The 21,878-nt window shown below is 38.8% G+C and overlaps 1 protein-coding gene across 1 annotated transcript in view; it reads left to right on the top strand.

Annotated features, from left to right (window-relative positions):
- Positions 1-21,878, top strand: part of LOC128636381 (tRNA-splicing endonuclease subunit Sen2-like) — a 37,144-nt gene that overhangs the window by 4,200 nt on the left and 11,066 nt on the right. The window contains exon 2 of the mRNA XM_053689404.1: positions 2,102-2,240. Within this exon, the coding sequence (XP_053545379.1) occupies positions 2,102-2,240 (139 nt within the window). The remainder of the gene's footprint in view (positions 1-2,101; positions 2,241-21,878) is intronic.

Here is a 21,878-nt window from a genome sequence, read left to right as displayed (position 1 = left end):
CGCCCCCCCTCTTTTGCGCTCTCTCTCCCCCCCTCTTTTGCGCTCTCTCTCTCCCCCCTCTTTTGCGCTCTCTCTCTCCCCCCTCTCTTGCGCTCTCTCTCCCCCTCTCTTTTGTGCTCTCTCTCTCACCCCTCTCTTTGCGCTCTCTCTCACCCCTCTCTTTTGTGCTCTCTCTCCCTCCTCTCTTTTGCGCTCTCTCTCTCCCCTGTCTCTCTCCCCTGTCTCTCTCCCCTGTCTCTCTCCCCCTGTCTCTCTCCCCCCTCTCTCTCCCCTCTATCTCTCCCCTCTATCTCTCTCCCCTCTATCTCTCTCTCTCTCTCTCCCTCTATCTCTCTCTCTCTCCCCCTCCCCTCTCTCTCTCTCTCTCTCTCTCTCTCTCCCCTCTATCTCTCTCCCCCCCCTCTCTCTCTCTCTCCCCCCCCCCTCTCTCTCTCTCTCTCTCTCCCCCCTCTCTCTCTTTCTCCCCTCTCTCCCCCTCTCTCTCTCCCCTGTCTCTCTCTCTCCCCTGTCTCTCTCTCCCCCCCTCTCTCTCTATCTCCCCCCTCTCTCTCTCCCCCTCCCCTCTCTCCCTCCCCTCTCTCTCTCCCTCCCCTCTCTCTTTCTCCCTCCCCTCTCTCTCTCTCCCTCCCCTCTCTCTTTCTCCCTCCCCTCTCTCTCTCTCCCTCCCCTCTCTCTCCCTCCCTCCCCTCTCTCTCTCGCCCCTCTCTCTCTCCCCTCTCTCTGTCCCTCCTCTCTCTGTCCCTCCTCTCTCTCACTCCCCCCTTCCCTCTCTCACTCCCCCTTCCCTCTCTCTCTCTCTCCCTCCCCTCTCTCTCTCTCCCTCCCCTCTCTCCCTCCCCTCTCTCCCCCTCCCCTCTCTCTCTCACTCCCCCTCCCCTCTCTCTCTCACTCCCCCTCCCCTCTCTCTCTCACTCCCCCTCCCCTCTCTCTCACTCCCCCTCCCCTCTCTCTCTCACTCCCCCTCTCTCTCTCACTCCCCCTCCCCTCTCTCTCTCACTCCCCCCTCCCCTCTCTCACTCCCCCTCCTCTCACTCCCCCCTCCCCTCTCTCTCACTCCCCCTCCCCTCTCTCTCTCTCTCTCTCTCTCTCTCTCTCTCTCTCACTCCCCCTCCCCTCTCTCTCTCACTCCCCCTCCCCTCTCTCTCTCACTCCCCCTCCCCTCTCTCTCTCACTCCCCCTCTCTCTCTCCCTCCCCTCTCTCTCCCTCCCCTCTCTCTCTCACTCCCCCTCTCTCTCTCCCTCCCCTCTCTCTCTCCCCTCTCTCTCCTCCCCCCCTCTCTCTCTCTCCTCCCCTCTCTCTCTCTCCTCCCCCTCTCTCTCCTCCCCCTCTCTCTCTCTCCTCCCCCTCTCTCTCCTCCCCCTCTCTCTCTCTCCTCCCCCCTCTCTTTCTCTTCCCCCCCCTCTCTTTTGATCTCTCTGTCCCCTTTCTTTTGCTCTCCCTCCCCCTCTCTTTTGCTGTCTCTCCCCCTCTCTTTTGCTCCCTCTCTTGTGCTCTCTTGATCTCTCTCTCCCCTCTTGATCTCTCTCTCACCTTTCTTATCTTTTCCCTACCACCTCTCTCCCCTCTTTTGAGCTGTTTTGAGCTCTCAGACTGCACAGCCTTTCACGGCCCGCCTGGCCCCGCCCCTTCACGCTTGGCCACGGCCCTCGCGCTCGGTCACGCCCCTCGCGCTCGGTCACGCCCCCTTCACGCTTAGCCACACCCCCGGCCACGCTCGGTCACGCACACGCACACTTCTGCTCGCACTGCAGAGCAGAGACTTAGGGACTCTCAAAGGCCAGGTGTGTTTGTCCTCGTGCTGTGCTGTCTACTGCGCATGACAGCTTCGGACAAACACACTTGGCCTTTTATTAGGCTACAATGTGTGATTTTGTAAAATTTTGGGATGGTTGTGTGCCGCAGGATTTTTTAATGTAAAAAAGTGTGCCACGGCAAAAAAAATGTTGAAAATCACTGTTCTAATTAATAGAATGTTTATATGTAGAGTAAAAATGTTATCTAGGTACTTAACAGTACAGTCTGTGTTCATAAAAATAAGGGCATCACTAAGCATTTAGTTTGTTTATCTGCTTGATAGACCTTGACACATTTATTTCTTAGGAACCATTAACTATATTGAAACTTTGGGAAGTATTTAGCGCCATACAGCCAAATTTCCAGACCACCTATATAGCTTATCATCACTTCCGAAGCAAAGGATGGGTACCAAAAGCTGGTCTGAAGTATGGAACAGATCTTTGTAAGTAAAATATGTTTCTTTGATCCTTGTTTACATTGACATGATAGTAAATATATCAATACCACATAAGAGACTGCAAGAATGTGTTTTTTTTTTTTTTCTTCAAATAAACAGTTTTTAAAAGATGCATATTTTAGGTACAAAAATCTAAAAAAAAATTAGGATCTCAAGGCCATCCATTCCTGCAATCTGGCTAGGGAGACTTTAACATTCCTGTTTCCCATTTGAGTCTTAAATTATAGCTGCCTTTAAAATTGCAAAATATTGAAATAAAACAAAAAAATGGAATTGAACAATTTTGTTTTTAGAAAATAGCTAGATAGATACAGATGGGTAGATCGATAGCTAGATAGAGATAGATGGATGGATATAGATAGAGCAGTGTTCTCCCCAGGACCTTTTTATCAGGTGCACCACGTGCCTGATTCTACTGACCACCTGGTTAAAATTTTAGCCTATATTAAAGGGACATGAAACCCACATTTTTTTCTTTAATGATTTAGAAAGAGCATGCCATTTTAACAACTGTCCATTTTACTTCTATTATCTAATTTGCTTCATTCTCTTTATATGCTTCGTTTGAAAAGCATTTCTAAATACACTCAGTAGCTGCTGATTGGTGGCTGTGCATAGATGCCTCGTGTTATTGGCTCACCCATGTGCATTTCTATTTCTTCAACAAAGGATACCTAAAGAATAAAGCAAATTAGATAATAGAAATACATTGGAATGTTGTTTACAATTGTATTCTCTATCTGAATCATGAAATAAATATTTTGGGTTTCATGTCCTTTTAAGCTAAAATTAGCTAATATTAAAAAAAAATCATTTTTTAATTGCACAAATTATCATTAATACATTTATGTTAAACTATGCAATTAATCTGCGCTTTATAATGCCACCCAGCTGGCAAAATTTTCGATAGATATAGATACAGCGACCCAACTAAGATATATCATACTAAACTTAATAAAGTACTAATGGCAGCTAAATCAGAGGGTTTTTTGAATAATGAGAAATTTAGATTCCTACAGAAAACAGAACCTAGGGTTCCCATCTTTTACCACCTCCCAAAGGTTCATAAGAATACAGAGCAACCATCAGGTAGACAGATCATTTCGGGGATTGATTCCCTGAGTGATAAAGTCTCAAAATATATTGATTTTTATCTGCAGCCTATAGTCAAAAGTACCAAGGCTTATATTAAAGACACTACATAAACTATTCATCTTTTTGAAGGTTTAGAGTGGAAGGATAATTACTTTTGGTTAATGTGCAATGTATCGGCCCTATATACATCAATTGCGTATGAAAAGGGTATAAGGGCTTTAAAACAGGAAATATCAAAGTGGGGTATCCCTCTAGAACATCAAAATTTTATCCCGGAGTGCACAAATTTTTTATTGGAACATAATTATTTTTCTTTTTAAAATGTTTTTTTTATAGACAAACTAAAGGAATGGCGATGGGGACTACGTTTGCCCCATCATACGCAAAATATATACATGCATAGTTTTGAGACTGAGATGATTTGGAATAATAATCCTTTTGCGGGAAACATTAAAAGATATCACCGTTGTATCGATGATGTCATCGTACTCTGGGAGGGTGATGACATATCAATTAATGAGTTTGATATATTTGAATAAGAATAATTTCAATTTAAAATTTACAGGAAAATATTCTAAATCCAGAAATGAGTTTCTGGATTTATGGTGATATGTAGATGACCGTTTTAAAACGGCTGAATCTAACTATAGAAAACCAACTGACAGCTTTATTAACAGCTTTATTAACAATAAGAGTGCACACTTGAAAAGATGGAAAGAGAATCACCTAGATTACGAGTTTTGAGCGCTATAAGGAAAGTAAAGAATGCAACAAAAGTTGTGTTATTTTACCCCCTATAGCGCTGCCATTAAAAGTTTAAAAAAACCGGGCTTGTTCTGGCAATATGGAGATTTTGAGCTCCATACCACACCAGAAACAAGCAGTGTTTTTACATGCTCGTGCACGCGTTCTCCATAGACATCAATGGGGAGAGCCGGCAAAAAGTTTAACAAAGACTCCGTAATGCAGCCCCATTGATGTCTATGGGGAAAAAGAAAATACAGTTTAAACCTAACACCCTAACATAAACCCCGAGTCTAAACACCCCTAATCTGCTGCCCCCGACATCGCCGATGCCTTCCTACAGTTATTAACCCCTAATCTGCCACTCCTGATTTTGCGCCACCTAAATAAAATTATTGACCCCTAATGTGCTGCTCCCGATATTGCCGCCACTATACTAAAGTTATTAACCCCTATTCCGCCGCACCCCGACATTGCTGCAACTTAATAAAAAATATTAACCTCTAAAACTCTGGCCTCCCACATCACTACCACTAAATAAACCTATTAACCCCTATACCGCCAGCCCCCCACATCGCAACAACCTAAATTAAACTATTAACCCCTAACACCCCCTAACTTTAACATAATTAAAATAGAGCTAAATTAAACTTACAATTATTAACTAAATAAACCTATTAACCACTAAATCACAAGCCACCCACATCGCAACAACCTAAATTAAACTATATTAACCCCTAACCCTAACACCCCCTAACTTTAACATAATGAAATTAGATCTAAATTAAATTTACAATTATTAACTAAATAATTCCTATTTAAAACTAAATACTTACCTGTGAAATAAAACCTAAGGTAGCCACAATATAACTAATTTATTGTAGCTAGCTTAGGTTTTATTTTTATTTCACATGTCAGTATATACTAGGGTTATAATACAATTTATTTATTATTATTCTTTAAAACAAACCCCCAATAAAAATGTATATACAAAACAATTGAAATTAATAATTATTCCTAAATTCTTTAGATTAGTTAATATTTATATACACATTGCAATATATTCATGTAGAGACCAGATTATGAATCAAATTATACACGCTTATGCTGTTATAATATTCTTTACAAAGATCATAAAAGATATACCTTTAAAATTAACTTTACTCACAACGAATCGCATTAAAATACCACAATGAAATACCAGAATATGGACCGCTAACTTCACAGTGTTTAGATAAACAATATATCAAGATACTTCACCCAAATCTTACTGGATTTCAATAGTTTTAAGATAACTTTCAGACAAGTATTATTAAGTTATTAAACCCTCAAATGATTCTCTATAACTTCAATTCAAAACACCAGAAATTGTATATATTATTAATGCAAACAGCCAATTTATGTGACTAGCTAAGACTACACAGGACTATGGATATAAGCATAAAATACAAAGTGCCCTTTTAAAATTATTAACTTCAATTAACTGTAGCAATAATGAATGTATTTGCTTTAAAATATTAAATTATAGTCACTGCCATACGTTACCACATAACCAAATGATTATTCAGTTTCCAGAATTTCTTGTGGGTCATCTAGAAGGATTTATCCACTATATCGCAAAGGTACAGCCCTCAAAACTGTTATCTTCCTTTATTCAAGAAAGTGTCCCAAAATGGCAGAGAATCTACTTGGCACAAAGCATATGTATTTTCCTCTTCAAAATGTATGCTTCTTTGAGTCTGTGTGTCCTTTTTCTACTGTGTGTGACAACTTTTATTTTAATCATTCCCACAAGATTTTGATAGGCCCTCGGATGCTTGTCTCTGATTCGTTCTGGGATCGAAACATATCATTGGTTATATGGAACATATGGTTATCTGATACCACAACTCCCCTTGGTTGCAACTCCCGCACAAACCACCAGATGGCAGCAGACAACCAGAAATGCAGTCTTGCTATAAATACTGCTGCAGTCTAGTATCTAACCTTAAAAATGTTTATTAAATATACTTAAGTTTATTAATACTGAAAATTAATCTGGTCAACATATATATCCCATTTAATATAATTGAAAATGTACAATTTGAGATCAAACACAAGTATATTACCAATTCTATGTTAAAATAGAAAATGTTTATATAGACTTCCTATACATTCAGATACCAGGTCTATGCATAGCCTTAAATCTATACAATATATTTATCTGATGTATACTTCCATATGATTCTACTTTATAATATTTTAGGAGATGTATTTAAAGTTATCTTTCCCAGTTATAAAAATATTTAGTGCATAACCATATGATATGACTTAGGTCACCACATGCAGGCAATCCTGCATCAGCATCTATTAGCCCCATCTGGAGCCCAATTTGTCCCTTAGATGTCTGGAAGATAGAAAAACAAAAATATGTTATATATTTTAAAATGGGATTATTACATTTGTTATTTAATCTATTACAAATCTTAATTGCATTTCCCAGATCCATATATAGATATTTATACAGTCTGAGTATTAATTAAAGCATGCTCAAATTTAATATTTGATAGGTTGCATACTTATTTTATTTTTAATATATATATATATATATATATATATATATATATATATATATATATATATATATATATATGTACTAATAGAACCCGCTCCAAAGGATATTATGGTGTTTAGTAATGGAACACCTGACTAACAAAGTATTTGCAGATGAACCAGTGCACGGAACTCATGAATCTCTGAATATTAAAAAGTAAGAAAAAAGTCAGATGAGTTAATCCAGCACAATGCTGGATTAACTCATCTGACTTTTTTCTTACTTTTTAATATATATATATGTGTGTATATATATGTATGTATTATCTACTGACATTCACAGATACCCTGACTGACACACAGGTAAGTTTGTATTTATTTAACTAGGTAGACTAGTTAGTAAATAGTTTATTAACTATTTACTAACTACCTAGCTAAAATAAATACAAACTTACCTGTGAAATAAAACCTAACCTGCCTTACACTAAAACATACCATTACAAAAACAACAAAATTATACAAAAAAATAAAGATTATTCCTATTCTAATACCCTTTTAAAGAAAAAAAACCAACCCAAAATAAAAAAGCCTAATCTAGAATAAACTACCAAGGGCCCTTCAAAGGGCCTTTTGGGGGGCCCTTAAAAGGGCCTTTTGTAGGGCATTGCCCTAAGTTAAAGAGCTCTTTTGCTACAAAAAAAAACACCCCCTAAAAATATACATTACACAAAATAACAAACAAAATATCAAAAATAAAAAAATTATTCCTATTCTAATACCCATTAAAAAAAAAAAACACCCAAAATAAAAAACCTAATCTTGAATAAACTACCAATGGTCCTTAAAAGGGCCTTTTGTAGGGCATTGCCCTAAAGAAATCAGCTCTGTTTATGAAATAAAATACAAATACCCACTAACATTACAAACCCACAAAATTAAAAAAAAAACTATCTAAAAAACCTAAGCTACCCAATGCCTTGAAAAGGGCATTTTTATGGGCATTGCCCTTAAAAGGGCATTTAACTCTTTTACTGCCCAGACCCTAGACTAAAAACTAAAACCCACCCAATAAACCCTTAAAAAAAAGCCTAACGCTAACCCCCCGACAATCCACTTACAGTTTTTGAAGTCCTGCTTGAATGATCTTCATCCCGGAGTTGAAGTCCTGAACCTCATCCAATGGAATTAGAGCTGCTTAAATCCTATTGGCTGATTTGAACAGCCAATAGGATTTTAGCAGCCCTAATTCCTATTGGCTGATTCAAATTTTTCAGCCAATAGGAATGCAAGGGACGCCATCTTGGATTGCATACCTTGCATTGAAGATTCAGTGTACGACGGCGACCGTATGAAGAGGATGCTCCAAGCTGGATGTCTTCAGGATGGACCCGCTCTGCGCCTCTGGGATGAAGATAGAAGATGCCGCCTGGATGAAGATTGAAGAGGCCGTCTGGATGAAGAATTCTTGCCGACTGGATCAGGACTTCAACTCCGGGATGAAGATCGTTCAAGCGGGACTTCAAAAACTGTTAGTGGATCGTCGGGGGTTAGTGTTAGGTTTTTTTAAGGGTTTATTGGGTGGGTTTTATTTTTTAGTTTAGGGTCTGGGCAGTAAAGAGCTAAATGCCCTTTTCAGGGCAATGGGTAGCTTAGGTTTTGTTAGAATTAGGTTTTTTATTTTGGGGGGGTTGGTTGGGTGGTGGGTTTTACTGTTTGGGGGGTCTTTATATTTTTTTTTACAGGTAAAAGAGCTGATATCTTTGGGGCAATGCCCCACAAAAGGCCCTTTTAAGGGCCATTGGTAGTTTATTGTAGGCTGGGGGGGCGTTATTTTGGGAGGGATTTTTTTATTTTGATAGGGCTATTAGATTAGGTGTAATTCTTTTTTATTTTGGATAATTTTGTTTATTATTTTGCGTAATTTAGTGTTTGTTATTTTTTGTAACTTTTAGTATTTTTTTGTTTTTGCATTTAGATTTAGATTTTTAGAGTAGTGTTAGGATTTTTTTAATGAGTAGTTTAGTTTAATTTAATTAGTAGTTAGTTTAATTTTAGTTTAATTATTATATTAGTTAAATTGGTAAATTAAACTTAGTTTTTTTTAATTTGACAGGTAAGATTTAATTTAAACTAGGGAAATTGTAATTTTAATATAAAGTTAGGGGGTTGTTAGGTTTAGGGGTAAATAGTTTAGTTTAGTATATTTTGTTGTGGGGGGCTTGCGGTTTAGGGGTTAATAGGTTTAGTATAGTGGAGGTGGTGTAGGGCTTAATAACTTTAGTATAGTGGGGGCGATGTGGGCGGACGGCAGTTTAGGGGTTAATATTATTAAAATAGTGTTTGCGATGCGGGAGGGCGGCGGTTTAGGGGTTAATAACTTTAGTATAGTGGTGACGATGTCGGGGAGCGGCGGAATAGGGGTTAATATTTTTTAAAGTGGCAGCGATATCGGGGGCGGCAGATTAGGGGTTAATAAATTTAATATAGTGTTTGCAGGAGGGCCTCGGTTTAGGAGTTAATAGGTAGTTTATGGGTGTTTAGTGTACTTTTTAACACTTTAGTTATGAGTTTTATGTTACAGCTTTGTAGCATAACACTCATAACTACTGACTTTTTAGATGGCGGTACAGATCTTGTCGTTTTTAGGCTGTAATGCTCGCTTTTTAGCCAGAACGCAAAACTCGTAATACAGGCGCTATGGGAATCCCATGAAAAAATTTCCGCCTAGATTTAGAGTTTGGCGTTAGCCGTCAAAAGCAGCGTTAAGGGGTCCTAACGCTGCTTTTTACCGCCCGCTGGTATTTAGAGTCAGGCAGGAAAGGGTCTACTGCTCACTTTCTTTCCGCGACTCGAGGCTACCGCAGATCCCCTTACATCAATTGCGTATCCTATCTTTTCAATGGGATTTGCCTAACGCTGGTATTTCGAGTCTTGGAAGAAGTGAGCGGTAGAGCCTCTACCGACAAGACTCCTACCGTCAAAAAAAAGTCAGTAGTTAAGAGCTTTATGGGCTAACGCGGGAACATAAACTCTTAACTACTGTGCTACAAAGTACACTAACACCCATAAACTACCTATGAACCCCTAAACCGAGGCCCCCCCACATCGCAAACCCTATAATAAAAAATTTTTAACCCCTAATCTGCCGCTCCGGACACCGCTGCAACCTACATTATAGCTATGAACCCTTAATCTGCTGTCCCTAACATCGCCGACACCTATATTATATTTATTACCCCCTAATCTGCCCCCCCCAACCGTCGCCGCCACCTAACTACGCTTATTAACCCCTAATCTGCCGACCGGACCTCGCCGCCACTATAATAAATGTATTAACCCCTAAACCGCTGCACTCCCGCCTCGCAAACACTATAATAAGTTGTATTAACCCCTAATCTGCCCTCCCTAACATCGCCGCCACCTACCTACAAATATTAACCCCTAATCTCCCGCCCCCAATGTCGCCGCTACTATAATAAAGTTATTAACCCCTAAACCTAAGTCTAACCGTAACACCCCCCTAAATTAAATATAATTTAAATTAATCTAAATAAATGTACTATAATTAAATAAATTATTCCTATTTAAAACTAAATACTTACCTATAAAATAAACCCTAATATAGCTACAATATAACTAATAATTACATTGTAGCTATTTTAGGATTTATATTTATTTTACAGGCAACTTTGTATTTATTTTAACTAGGTACAATAGCTATTAAATAGTTAATAACTATTTAATAGCTACCTAGTTAAAATAATTACAAAATTACCTGTAAAATAAATCCTAACCTAAGTTACAAATACACTACACTATCAATAAATTAATTAAATAAATTACCTACAATTAGCTAAACTAAAATACAATTAAATAAACTAATCTATAATACAAAATAAACAAAACACTAAATTACAGAAAATAAAAAATTTTACAAGAAGTTTAAACTAATTACACCTAATCTAAGCCCCCTAATAAAATAAAAAAGCCCCCCAAAATAATAAAATGCCCTACCCTATCCTAAATCACAAAGTAATCAGCTCTTTTACCAGCCCTTAAAATGGCTTTTTGCGGGTCATTGCCCCAAAGTAATCAGCTCTTTTACTTGTAAAAAAAAAATACTATACCCCCCAAACATTAAAACCCACCACCCATCCATGACAGAGATTTTCAACGATAACACTGTTGTTGTTCAAGTTTATGACTGCTGACTTTGATGGTTGAATGCTCACTGAGTGCGGTTTTTGTTCACTTCATATACCTAATTGTCCTAGTGCTCCATAATACTAGCAATGTGTCATACTACTATAATGATCATGTTACGGTCACACATACCTTTCTTAGTATCCCTATTCCCATCGCTATATTACTCCAATCTTCCACCTCTTTAGTTTGTCAGAGGATCCTTAATATTTCAAGATAGGGCTACAATCTGCCCTGCGGTTAATATATTTGTTAAGCTAGATAGGCTGCTTGGACCTATGTTCCATGTTTATCAATATATATAGTGGTATTGTGGCAGAGCTCAGAGACACTAAGCTATAGTTCTATAAATTTGGATTCCAGTTTGTGATCCCATTCTATACAAGAGCTGAATTCCCCCCTGCAGCCCTTTTATCCCTACTTTGATGTTGTGCTCCCAGTAGACGTAAGAAACCTGATCACTATCTAAAAACCCTTTTTCTCATTCTTTCCGCCAAATGTTGTTGTTTGCCAAGGCTTTAATATTTACAGGGGATAGTATAGATGTTCAGACATTATTGAATGTCTTTCTATAATTTGCACCTCTTTCCCCCCCCACTATATGGGTTAGCTATAAAAACTAATGGATACTGAGCCATGTCTATAAGCTATATTAACATTTCAATCTACATCTGATTTTACAGAGCTCTGTTTATTCCTTAGCAATAATTGTTAACCCGATTCACATTTTTACTCACCGCCAATGTATATATGATATTATTGCTATACGTTATTCATATAAATATTTCATAAGCTATTATACTTCTTCATAATATAGCGGCGGTTTAGGGGTTAATCATTTTATTTAGTGGTGGCATTGTCGGAGAGCAGCAGATTAGGGGTTAATAGCTTTTATTAGTGTCGGTGATCATCTACATATCTGTCTTCTTTATTTAGAGCCAATATATACTGCTTTCAACATGATATGTTATATTATTATCTTTTGATGACATTAGTATCTTATATGGTGCCTATATCTATAGTTATTTAAAATGACATTACTTTAAGGCCCAGGCACTGTACTGTTCATAAATATGAATTCTTTAATTATTGTTATACTATGGTTATGGGTGGTGTATGTTGCTTAGACTAGTTAATATCATGTCACCCAAGGCCTTACAGAGACAAATTGTATTTCTTTTCAATTGTTATGTTATTCCTATTTATGACTCCCTTCTTGTATATACCATAGCTACATGTGAGGGATACATTGTCAGCCTTATTCTAGATAATGGTGCTCCCTATGCTGATTTTATTATTAGTACAAATCATCTATTCCTGTTGGGCCCCTCTCCTCCCTTTCCCGCCGGTACTTGTTGCTTGCGGGTCATACCCCTACTCCTTTTTCCCACATCGCCTATAGTTGGTACTTCCTCAGGAGAGGAGCTCATCCAGAAGCCCCCTTTATTTTATATTTCATACATATTAATTGAGCATAACTTTATCCGGAGTTGCCCCTAATCATTTTCTACACAAAAGCCTAGGGACCCAAAACTCTACCAGTTGCCCCATACGGTTTACTACATGCATAAAACATTGCTACATTAGAACCTTGACACCTCTTTATTTCTCTCGCCTCTTCTTTTGGCTACTACCAAGCGGTGTTTACCCGCTGATGTTGGTCAAACGAAGATACCTTGTTATCAGAAATAAGAACAGAGAGCTTAGACATTAATTATTTTATTTATTCCACTCCTTTTACTATCCTCCTCCCTGAGGAACACCCAAATGTCTTGAGATGAAGGTGCCAAACATTTATAGATTATCTTGTGCATTAGTGCAATGTTCTCATTCTAAAATATATCACTGGAAATGTATCATTCTAGGTGCCGTATTGTTTCCTATATCAATTGGCTCACGAGTAGCCATCGAAGTAACTACTGTTAAATGCTATTAAATATGTTATAAAACGAGATTCTCAAGTTCTAGATAACTAAGTATTATACAATTATCACTTGTTGTAATAGGTGACTTAACGGTTAATTGTGTATCCACTGTGTGGTAACTGTCTACCTTGTTCATATATAGTACTTGTTATACTATTTTGCTGACTTTTTTTCTTGTCTCAAGAATCTCGATAAAAAAATATTTTAAAAAAAAACACCACCCACATACCCCTACGCTAACCCACCCAAAACCCCTTAAATAAACCTAACACTAACCCCCTGAAGATCTCCCTACCTTGAGTCGTCTTCACTCGGCCAAGCCGAATTCTTCATCCAAGCGGAGCAAGAAGAGGTCCTTCATCCGGTAGAAATCTTCATCCAAGCGGGGCAAGAAGAGGTCCTCCATCCGGTAGAAGTCTTCATCCAAGCGGGTCTTCTATCTTCATCCATCCGGAGCGGAGCCATCTTCCATACAGCCGACACGGAGCCATCCTCTTCAACTGACAGATAATGACGAATGACGGTTCCTTTAAGGGACGTCATCCAAGATGGCGTCCCTCAAATTCCGATTGGCTGATAGGATTCTATCAGCCAATCGGAATTAAGGTAAGAAAAATCTGATTGGCTGATTGAATCAACCAATCAGATTGAAGTTCAATCCGATTGGCTGATCCAATCAGCCAATCGGATTGACCTCGCATTCTATTGGCTGTTCCGATCAGGTTAGACTTAGGTTTAGGGGTTAATAACTTTATTATAGTAGCGGCGACGTTGGGGGCGGTAGATTAGGGGTTAATATTTGTAGGTAGGTGGCGGCGATGTTAGGGAGGGCAGATTAGGGGTTAATACTATTTATTATAGTGTTTGCGAGGCGGGAGTGCGGCGGTTTAGGGGTTAATACATTTATTATAGTGGCGGTGAGGTCTGGTCGGCAGATTAGGGGTTAATAAGTGTAGGTAGGTGGCGGCGACGTTGGGGGGGGCAGTTTAGGGGGTAATAAATATAATATAGGTGTCGGCGATGTTAGGGGCAGTAGATTAGGGGTTCATAGCTATAATGTAGGTTGCGGTGGTGTCCGGAGCGGCAGATTAGCGGTTAATAATATAATGCAGGTGATAGCGGGGGCGGCAGATTAGAGGTTAATAAGTGTAAGATTAGGGGTGTTTAGACTCGGGGTTCATGTTAGGGTGTTAGGTGTAGACTTAGAGAGTGTTTCCCCATAGGAAACAATGGGGCTGCGTTAGGAGCTGAACGCTGCTTTTTTGCAGGTGTTTTTTTCAGCCAGCTCAGTCCCATTGTTTCCTATGGGGATATCGTGCACGAGCATGTTTTTCCAGCTTACTGCTACCGTAGGCAACACTGGTATTGAGGGTTGAAGTGGAGCTAAATTATTCTCAACGCTCCCTTTTCTGAGGCTAACGCAGCCATTCAGACAACTCTAAATACCAGCGTTGTCTTAAGGGTGCGCTGGAAAAAAAAGCAGCGTTAGCACCGCGGGTCTTTACCGACAAAACTCTAAATCTAGGCCTTCATTTTTAGGAGTGCGGTACTGACGTTGCGTTACAGGCTAAAAGGCTTGTGGTACTGCATGGCTGCAGTTGTGTGGCTGTATTAGGGACCCAGGTATGTGGAAGAGACCTTGGCGTGGTACCTGGGCTTGTCCCATTTGGCCAAATGCGGTAACTAACTCTTCCGGTTTTGCTTTTTAATCCTAGCTGAGAGCTTGTGAGTGAGTACTGGACTTTATGTGTGTTGTATTGAGTGATCCAAGATCCCTGAAAATTCAAGTGATTGATTGGATACCAAATTTCAAAAGTAATATATTAGTCAGTCTAAAGAAACAGGAAACTTTTTGGATCCAAAAGCTTAAAAGTTTACATCCAAGGGGTCTAAATGTCGATATAGCAGCCTTCATGTAGATTACAAATATATGGGTGTGTACATCTGTATGTACATATAGATATGCATATGTACATACATATATTGGTCTGCTATGCATATATCTAGATACATATTTAGTTGTACTAATTGGATTTAGACAGGGAAGATTATAACTGTATCTAGAGAAGAGATAGCATCCACATGAATATACGTTCTATAGATAAGTAGGTACACATAATGAAACAGGGAACGTTCACATAAATATATTTCCATATATAAGTATATGTATTAAGATTATTATTTGAATTAGTGTTTTGGTTTCTTAGCTTTTTAGTTTTTAATAATTAAAATAAAATGTTTAATTATTAGTTTGTTAGCTTTACCTTTTTGGGTGACTTAATTATATCAGTTTTCCCCTTTCAATATAGTGGAGAAGAGTTTGGATTTCTGAGAGGGGAAAAGGGTTTTAAACCGTGTTTACTTCTTGTCATACTTTGTATTATTCGTTGCATTTTTTAATAAAATATAGTACATTTTAAAGGGACAGTCTAGTCCAAAATAAACTTTAATGATTCAGATAGGGCGTGTAATTTTAAACAATTTTCCAATTTACTTTTATCACCAATTTTGCTTTGTTCTCTTGGTATTCTTAGTTGAAAGCTAAACCTAGGAGGTTCATATGCTAATTTCTAAGCCCTTGAAGACCGCCTCTTCTGTCAGGGTATTTTGACAGTTTTTCACCACTAGAGGGTGTTAGTTAATTATTTGTCATATAGATAATACTGTGCTCACGCATGTGGAGTTCAGCTGAGCAAGCTCTGATTGACTAAAATGGATGTCTGTCAAAAGAACTAAAATAAGGGGGCAGTTTGCAGAGGCTTAGATACAAGGTAATCACAGAGGTAAAAAGTGTATTTACATAACTGTGTTGGTTATGCAAAACTAGGGAATGAGTAATAAAGGGATTATCTATCTTTTTAAACAATAACAATTCTGGTGTAGACTGTCCCTTTAAGGTTTTGGATAAACCTTTTAAACGATTTATTTATCAAATATGTTTTAAATAATGAAATGTCCTATTAAGTTTTGTTTGGACGTTATATTACTTGCTTGTTTTGTTGTAAAGAGATGAAATTATAAAGGTTGTCTAATTTTAGAATTTTTTTAACAAAATGTGGATAAAAATGTAGTTAAAATATATTAGGAATGTAACTTGCTCCTTCAAAGAATGCCTATATGATGCGGCTGAAAGACATTCAATTTTAACCAATAGAATTGACCGTGGGTGTTTATATGGAAGGGAAGATTCCCAGTAGCTGACTACAATTTTCACCCTCTTGAAAAAGCCTGCATGTTAGCAGAAGAAATACGTAGAAGTAATAAGCCTTTTTGAACCATCTGAGTACCCGTAGTCCCAGAGGCGGGGTTTCCATCTCTAACAGAGAACTGCTTGATGTTACCAACAAGGAACATTAGATACAAGTCTCGCCGATAAGATGGATGAGGAGACCGGAGAATTGGATTTGACATTTGAGTATACAGTGGGGCCTAGTTATCAAGCCGTCAACCTCAAATACGCTGGAATTCCGCAGCGTATTTGTGGCGAGGCTGATTCGCCTTAGTTATCAAAGGCTCGAGACCGGCAAAAGTAGAATTTTGTGACGTAAACTTCGATCCGCCGGACTCAGTCCGACACAGATCGATTCATACGTCACTCCAGATGTTCCGCACACAAGTGCGGCACAATCTCACTACTTTTGCTAGTTATCAAAAAACTAGCAGGTACGCTCGGCACTTTTACGGCCCAGCGTACCTGGTTTTCAAACCGCCACCCCTGAAGGTGGCGGATCCCATAGGAATCAATGGGAGTCTGACCATAGCGAAAGTACAAGTTCGCTGCTGACAGACATCCCATTGATTCCTATGGGAGCTGTCTACACCTAACACCCTAACATGTACCCCGAGTCTAAACACCGCTAATCTGACCCCCCTACACCGCCGCAACTAAATAAAGTTATTACCCCCTAAACCGCCGCTCCCGGAGCCCCACCGCAAGCTACTCTATATATATTAACCCCTAAACCGCCGCTCCCGGAGCCCACCGCAACTATAATAAATGTATTAACCCCTAAACCGCCGCTCCCTGAACCCGCCGCAACCTATATTAAATGTATTAACCCCTATCCTGCCCCCCCTACACCGTCGCCACCTATAATAAATTTATTAACCCCTAATCTGCCCCCCCTACACCGTCGCCACCTATAATAAATTTATTAACCCCTATCCTGCCCCCCACTACGCCGCCGCCACTGTAATAAAATTATTAACCCCTAAACCTAAGTCTAACCCTAACGCCCCCCTAACTTAAATATTAATTAAATAAATCTAAATAAATTAACTCTTATTAACTAAATGAATCCTATTTAAAACTAAATACTTACCTTTAAAATAAACCCTAATATAGCTACAATATAAATAATAATTATATTCTAGCTATCTTAGGATTTATATTTATTTTACAGGTACCTTTCAATTTATTTTAACCATGTACAATAACTATTAAATAGTTATTAACTATTTAATAGCTTACCTAGCTAAAATAAAGAGAAATGTACCTGTGAAATAAATCCTAACCTAAGTTACAATTACACCTAACACTACACTATACTTTAATAAATTATTCCTATTTAAAAATAAATACTTACCTGTAAAATAAACCCTAAGATAGCTACAATATAATTAATAATTATATTATAGCTATCTTAGGATTTATATTTATTTTACAGGTAACTTTGTATTTATTTTAGCTAGTTAGAATAGTTATTAAATAGTTATTAACTATTTAATAACTACCTAGCTAAAAGAAATACAAAATTACCTGTAAAATAAATCCTAACCTAAGTTACAATTAAACCTAATACTACACTATCATTAAATTAACTAAATAAACTACCTACAAATAACTACAATTAAATACAATTACATAAACTAACTAAAGTATAAAAAAAGCTAAGTTACAAAAAATAAAAAAGTAAGTTACAAACATGTTAAAAATATTACAACAATTTTAAGCTACTTACACCTTACAGCCCCCTAATAAAATAACAAACCCCCACAAAATAAAAAAAATCCCTACCCTATTCTAAATTAAATAAATTTCAAAGCTCTTTTACCTTACCAGCCCTTAAAAGGGCCATTTGTGGGGGCATGCCCCAAAAAGTTCAGCTCTTTTGCCTGTAAAAGAAAAATACAACCCCCCCCAACATTAAAACCCACCACCCACATACCCCTAATCTAACCCAAACCCCCCTTACAAAAACCTAACACTAATCCCCTGAAGATCATCCTACCTTGAGTCGTCTTCACTCAGCCGAGCCACCGATGGAACTGAAGAGGACATCCGGAGCGGAAGAAGTTAATCCTCCAAGCGGCGCTGAAGAAATCTTCCATCCGATGAAGTCATCATCCAGGCGGCGCTGAAGAAGTCTTCGATCCGGCCGATGTCATCTTCAAAGAGGCGCTGAAGAGGTCTTCTATCCGGGTGAAGTCATCTTCTAAGCCGGGTCTTGAATCTTCCTTCCGCCGACGCGGAACCACCTTCTTCACTGACGGACTACGACGAATGACGGCTCCTTTAAGGGACGTCATCCAAGATGGCGTCCCCTCAATTCCTATTGGCTGATAGGATTCTATCAGCCAATCGGAATTAAGGTAGGAAAAATCTGATTGGCTGATTGGATCAGCCAATCGGATTGAACTTGAATCTGATTGGCTGATTCCATCAGCCAATCAGATTTTCCTACCTTAATTCCGATTGGCTGATAGAATCCTATCAGCCAATCGGAATTGAGGGGACGCCATCTTGGATGACGTCCCTTAAAGGAGCCGTCATTCGTCGTAGTCCGTCGGTGAAGAAGCTGGTTCCGCGTCGGCGGAAGGAAGATTCAAGACCCGGCTTGGAAGATGACTTCGCCCGGATAGAAGACCTCTTCAGCGCCTCTTTGAAGATGACATCGGCCGGATCGAAGACTTCTTCAGCGCCGCCTGGATGATGACTTCATCGGATGGAAGATTTCTTCAGCGCCGCTTGGAGGATTAACTTCTTCCGCTCCGGATGTCCTCTTCAGTTCCATCGGTGGCTCGGCTGAGTGAAGACGACTCAAGGTAGGATGATCTTCAGGGGATTAGTGTTAGGTTTTTGTAAGGGGGGTTTGGGTTAGATTAGGGGTATGTGGGTGGTGGGTTTTAATGTTGGGGGGGGTTGTATTTTTCTTTTACAGGCAAAAGAGCTGAACTTTTTGGGGCATGCCCCCACAAATGGCCCTTTTAAGGGCTGGTAAGGTAAAAGAGCTTTGAAATTTATTTAATTTAGAATAGGGTAGGGATTTTTTTTATTTTGGGGGGGTTTGTTATTTTATTAGGGGGCTTAGATTAGGTGTAAGTATCTTAAAATTGTTGTAATATTTTTAACATGTTTGTAACTTACTTTTTTATTTTTTGTAACTTAGCTTTTTTTCTTTTTTGTACTTTAGTTAGTTTATGTAATTGTATTTAATTGTAGTTATTTGTAGGTAGTTTATTTAGTTAATTTAATGATAGTGTAGTATTAGGTTTAATTGTAACTTAAGTTAGGATTTATTTTACAGGTAATTTTGTATTTCTTTTAGCTAGGTAGTTATTAAATAGTTAATAACTATTTAATAACTATTCTAACTAGCTAAAATAAATACAAAGTTACCTGTAAAATAAATATAAATCCTAAGATAGCTATAATATAATTATTAATTACATTGTAGCTATCTTAGGGTTTATTTTACAGGTAAGTATTTATTTTTAAATAGGAATAATTTATTAAAGTATAGTGTAGTGTTTAGTGTAATTGTAACTTAGGTTAGGATTTATTTAACAGGTACATTTCTCTTTATTTTAGCTAGGTAAGCTATTAAATAGTTAATAACTATTTAATAGTTATTGTACATGGTTAAAATAAATTGAAAGTTACCTGTAAAATAAATATAAATCCTAAGATAGCTAGAATATAATTATTATTTATATTGTAGCTATATTAGGGTTTATTTTAAAGGTAAGTATTTAGTTTTAAATAGGATTCATTTAGTTAATAAGAGTTAATTTATTTAGATTTATTTAATTAATATTTAAGTTAGGGGGGCGTTAGGGTTAGGGTTAGACTTAGGTTTAGGGGTTAATAATTTTATTACAGTGGCGGCGGCGTAGTGGGGGGCAGGATAGGGGTTAATAAATTTATTATAGGTGGCGACAGTGTAGGGGGGGCAGATTAGGGGTTAATAAATTTATTATAGGTGGCGACGGTGTGGGGGGGGCAGGATAGGGGTTAATAGGTTTAATATAGGTTGCGGCGGGTTCATGGAGCGGCGGTTTAGGGGTTAAACTATTTATTTAGTTGCGGAGAGGTGCGGGATCAGCAGGATAGGGGTTAATAATTTTATAATAGAGGGCGACGGTATAGGGGGGGCAGGATAGGGGTTACTAGGTATAATGTAGGTGGCAGCGGTGTCCGGGAGCGGCGGTTTAGGGGTTAATACATTTATAAGAGTTGCGGCAGGGTCTAGGAGCGGCGGTTTAGGGGTTAGTAACTTTATTTAGTTGCGGGGGGCTCCGGGGGCGCCGGTATAGGGGGTAGAACAGTGCAGTTTAGTGTGAGTGCTTAGTGACAGGCTAGCAATAAAGCTGGGAAAAAGCCGAAGGGCAGCGAGATCGGATGAGTGATAACTGTCACAGTCCGCTGCTCATCGCCCCGCGGCTTTTGACAGCTTTATTTGATAACTTAGGCGTATTTTTTCAGGTCCGCGGCGGCGAAGGTAGGCGAGCTTAGGCGGACGTATTGGGCCGGCGAAGCCAGAAAAGTAGACGGCTTGATAACTACCCCCCATAGTCTGAAAAATGAATTCTTTTATCAGCTTTTAATTGCTTATATTAAATAAAACATTGTAAGTGCATTTCTACAGTGCGTGTTTTATGTGATCTATGACTACGGCATTTAAATCTGTTTTTGCGCTTTTTCTCATTTTAGAATATAGATACAGCGAATAGACTAGTTTCTGTTTATATCCAAGAAAAAGTTATCAATATATATCTCCCAAATACTCTTTTTAAAGGGACAGTCAACACCAGAATGTTTGTTGTTTTAAAAGATAAATAATCCCTTAATTACCATTTCCCCAGTTTTACATAACCAACAGAGTTATAATTATACACGTTTTACCTCTGTAATTACCTTGTATCTAAGCCTCAGCAGACTGCCCCCTTATTTCAGTTATTTTGACAGACTTGCATTTTAGCCAATCAGAGCTGACTCCATGGTAAATTCACGTGCTTTAGCTCAAAGTTATCTATATGAAACACATGAACTAATGCCCTCTAGTGGCGATAAATTATCAAAATGCATTTAGATTAGAGGCGGCCTTCAAGGTCTAAGAAATTAGCACATGAACTTCCTAGGTTTAGCTTTCAACTAAGAATACCAAGAGTACAAAGCAAAATTAGTGATAAAAGTAAATAGGAAAGTTTTTTTTTTTTTAATTACATGCCCTATTTGAATCATGAAAGTTTTTTTGGGACTTGACTGTCCCTTTTAATAAGCAGATTTGTGCAAAGTGATGAAAGCTAAGGTTAACAGTTTAATTTTTATTGCTTCAGACAAATCTGCTGAAGGTTTATGTATATACTAGTCCTAAAGCCCGTGTACACGGGCCATTTTTGCAGTACAGCGGTCCCACCCCTTGCTCTCTCTCTATCCCCCCTCTCTTTTTCTCTCTCTTTCTCCCCTCTCTTTTTCTCTCTCTCTCTCCCCTCTCTTTTGCTCTCTCTCCCCCCTCTCTTTTGCTCTCTCTCTCCCCCCTCTCTTTTGCTCTCTCCCTCTTTTACTCTCTCTCTCTCCCCCCCCCCCTCTCGTTTGCTCTCTCTCTCCTCTCGTTTGCTCTCTCTCTCCTCTCGTTTGTGCACTCTCCCCCTCTCTTTTGCGCACTCTCCCCCTCTCATTTGCGCTCTCTCCCCCTCTCTTTTGTGCTCTCTCCCCCCTCTCTCTTGTGCTCTCTCCCCCCTCTCTCTTGTGCTCTCTCCCCCCTCTCTTTTGTGCTCTCTCCTCCCTCTCTTTTGTGCTCTCTCCTCCCTCTCTTTTGTGCTCTCTCCTCCCTCTCTCTTGTGCTCCCCCCCCTCTCTTTTGTGCTCTCTCCTCCCTCTCTTTTGTGCTCTCTCCTCCCTC

Source organism: Bombina bombina, chromosome 7 (genome assembly GCF_027579735.1).
Source record: "Bombina bombina isolate aBomBom1 chromosome 7, aBomBom1.pri, whole genome shotgun sequence".
NCBI lineage: Eukaryota > Metazoa > Chordata > Amphibia > Anura > Bombinatoridae > Bombina > Bombina bombina.
This window is presented reverse-complemented; position numbering and strand designations above follow the sequence as displayed.